Source organism: Helianthus annuus, chromosome 3 (genome assembly GCF_002127325.2).
Source record: "Helianthus annuus cultivar XRQ/B chromosome 3, HanXRQr2.0-SUNRISE, whole genome shotgun sequence".
Taxonomy (NCBI): domain Eukaryota; kingdom Viridiplantae; phylum Streptophyta; class Magnoliopsida; order Asterales; family Asteraceae; genus Helianthus; species Helianthus annuus.
This window is the reverse complement of record NC_035435.2, coordinates 175,688,011-175,690,246: the sequence shown is the minus strand read 5'-3', so window position 1 is coordinate 175,690,246 and position 2,236 is coordinate 175,688,011. Positions and strand designations below refer to the sequence as shown.

General features: G+C 40.0%; 1 protein-coding gene across 1 annotated transcript; it reads right to left on the bottom strand.

Moving 5' to 3' along the window:
• Positions 1-333: 333 nt before the first annotated feature.
• On the bottom strand, positions 334-1,757 carry LOC110931092 (AT-hook motif nuclear-localized protein 22). The gene has a single exon (XM_022174494.2). The coding sequence runs from the start codon at positions 1,537-1,539 to the stop codon at positions 637-639; it is 903 nt and encodes a 300-aa protein (XP_022030186.1). The 5' UTR covers positions 1,540-1,757; the 3' UTR covers positions 334-636.
• Positions 1,758-2,236: the final 479 nt, after the last annotated feature.

The window sequence follows — 2,236 nt, the reverse complement described above, 5'->3', positions numbered from 1 at the left end:
TGATTGCAATTGTCTGTTTGTACTTTACTTGTGAGGTCTCATATGTATCTAAGAGCTTTACAGTTAAGATTTTGAATGGCTCTAATGATTCCTTATACAACTTAAAAGTGAACCATTGAATATATAATAAATAATATAAAGCATGATCTAAATTAAGGCTGACTCATTTACCTTACATTCAGGAACTCATTACACCACTAAGAAAGTTTGAGTCATTACTCATTACTAGAATATTAGTGTTCTGTCCACCTTATTAGTCCTTACAACCTGTCTGAGCATCTTCAAGACAGTTTCATCAGAGGTTGTTAATTTGAATAGCTAGGTACTTGTGTGTGGTTAATAGAAAGCAACCATTAGTTTTATTAAATATTAATAATATGACAAGTTTTGTACATTGTACAACCTCAATTTTTGATCAAACATGCTAGCTAGATATGGAAGCCTAATCATTTGAATTCATTAACATCACAAACAAACTAATGTCTTATGTTAAAGTAAAAAAAAAAAAGAAAGAAAGAAAGAAATCTAAGAAAAATCAAAGAGAATTGCACAAGTTTAGGTAGTATAAGGACGAAGAAGAATGAATTACGATATATCGGGTGTGTTTGATTCGATCATTCCTCTTAATCCTTGTCGTCAAAAAGGAGGACGATTAGCACCCCAATTATAACCTTCAGTTGGCAAGTGACCCGAATTCATCATACTAGCCGGCAATCCATGGTACAAAGACGGATTCGCCTCGTTCATGAGCTGTGGTTGACCACCATTGATCCGAGAAGGCGATCCTAACCCTTCATGATTACCCGAACCCTCTTCAACATCCTCAAGTGGAAGTCGTTCATATGCCGCATTTCCAAAAGAAGCGGCCATAATCACCACGGGCCCTGATGCCACCAAGGGCCCGGCAACACTCCCTCCCACCACTTGCCCTTGTCCACCGGCTAAATAAATAGTTAACCCTGAAGCAGCCGGTGGAGCAGGAGGGGGAAGAAATGAGCCTGAAAGCGATAAAATCTCAAATCGCCCGTTCAGGCTCAAAACTTCCCCTGACGCCGTTGGCTGCTTCAGGGTTACATTTACAACGGTTCCATTACCACTTAGAATACTAATCCCTCTTTGTCTTGTTATAGCGAAATTCGTTATACTCTCTTGAACATCACACCCGTTGGCTACCTCCATCACGTGAGACCGGAGTGCATTCGGACTGTCTCTAGTGACTATAACTGGAGGTTTGGGCTTGTTCTTTGCTCCGGGAGGACGGCCACGTGGCCGCCTTGTACCACCACTGGTTTCATCACCTCCTCCTCCTCCTCCTGAAGCTATATCTCTGTTACCATCATGATTATTATTATTGCTATGATCGTTACCGTCGCGATCCCGCTTCTGGCCGTGGTTGCGGCTGCTGCTTCCACCGCTTTGTTCATCCTCCTGATCAGGTGGCTGCTGTTGAAACTGATGGTGATGGTGTAACTGATGATCTCTAGTGAGAAACGGAGGAGGTAGAGGATGACCATGTCCATGAGCTGTTACTGGATTCATTTTCTTCCCTAAGTAACAAGTTTTCTCTAAATCTTGGATGCTTTTTGTGGGTGTTTTGGATAGTTTTTGGTGCCGTTGGATGCAAGCTTTTCATTGAAAAAAGGATGGATTGAAGTGATTGACGAAATTGATCGGCATACTGAAGTGTTTGTATGTGTAGAATTGAATTGACAAGTAGGAATCTGCAAAGCAAGAGGGTGTAATATTTGTGTTTTTTAGGGTTTGAAGGATGGAAAATGGTTTTGTTTTGTTAAGAAGAAGACAGCGTGCGCATGGAAGGCGGTGGGGGGACCCACGTTTCTCTCTCCTTTGTCTCCCTCACGTTCTCCCCATCTTCCTATTTTTCCTATTTTGTCCTTTTTTGTTTTTTTAACCGCCAACAAATCCTCTAAATGGTCTGTCAAAATTTATCATATCGAGATACACTCGCTTTCGGACTGAGAAAACCCTCACCTAGAGCCAAAGCCCGTGAACACTTACCCAGACGCACGACAGTGCAGTAAAATTACTCTTAACATGTATGTAATCGTAAAAATACACATAATAAATGATAAAATTATCCTAAACATAAATATATATAAATAAAAAGATTGTTTATTAGGAGTTCTGCGAGTTCTGTAAATATTTATGGTTCTGAAATGATCTTCGTCCTAAAAAGATTTAAAGTAACTATAACATATAGAAAAATAAAACGATA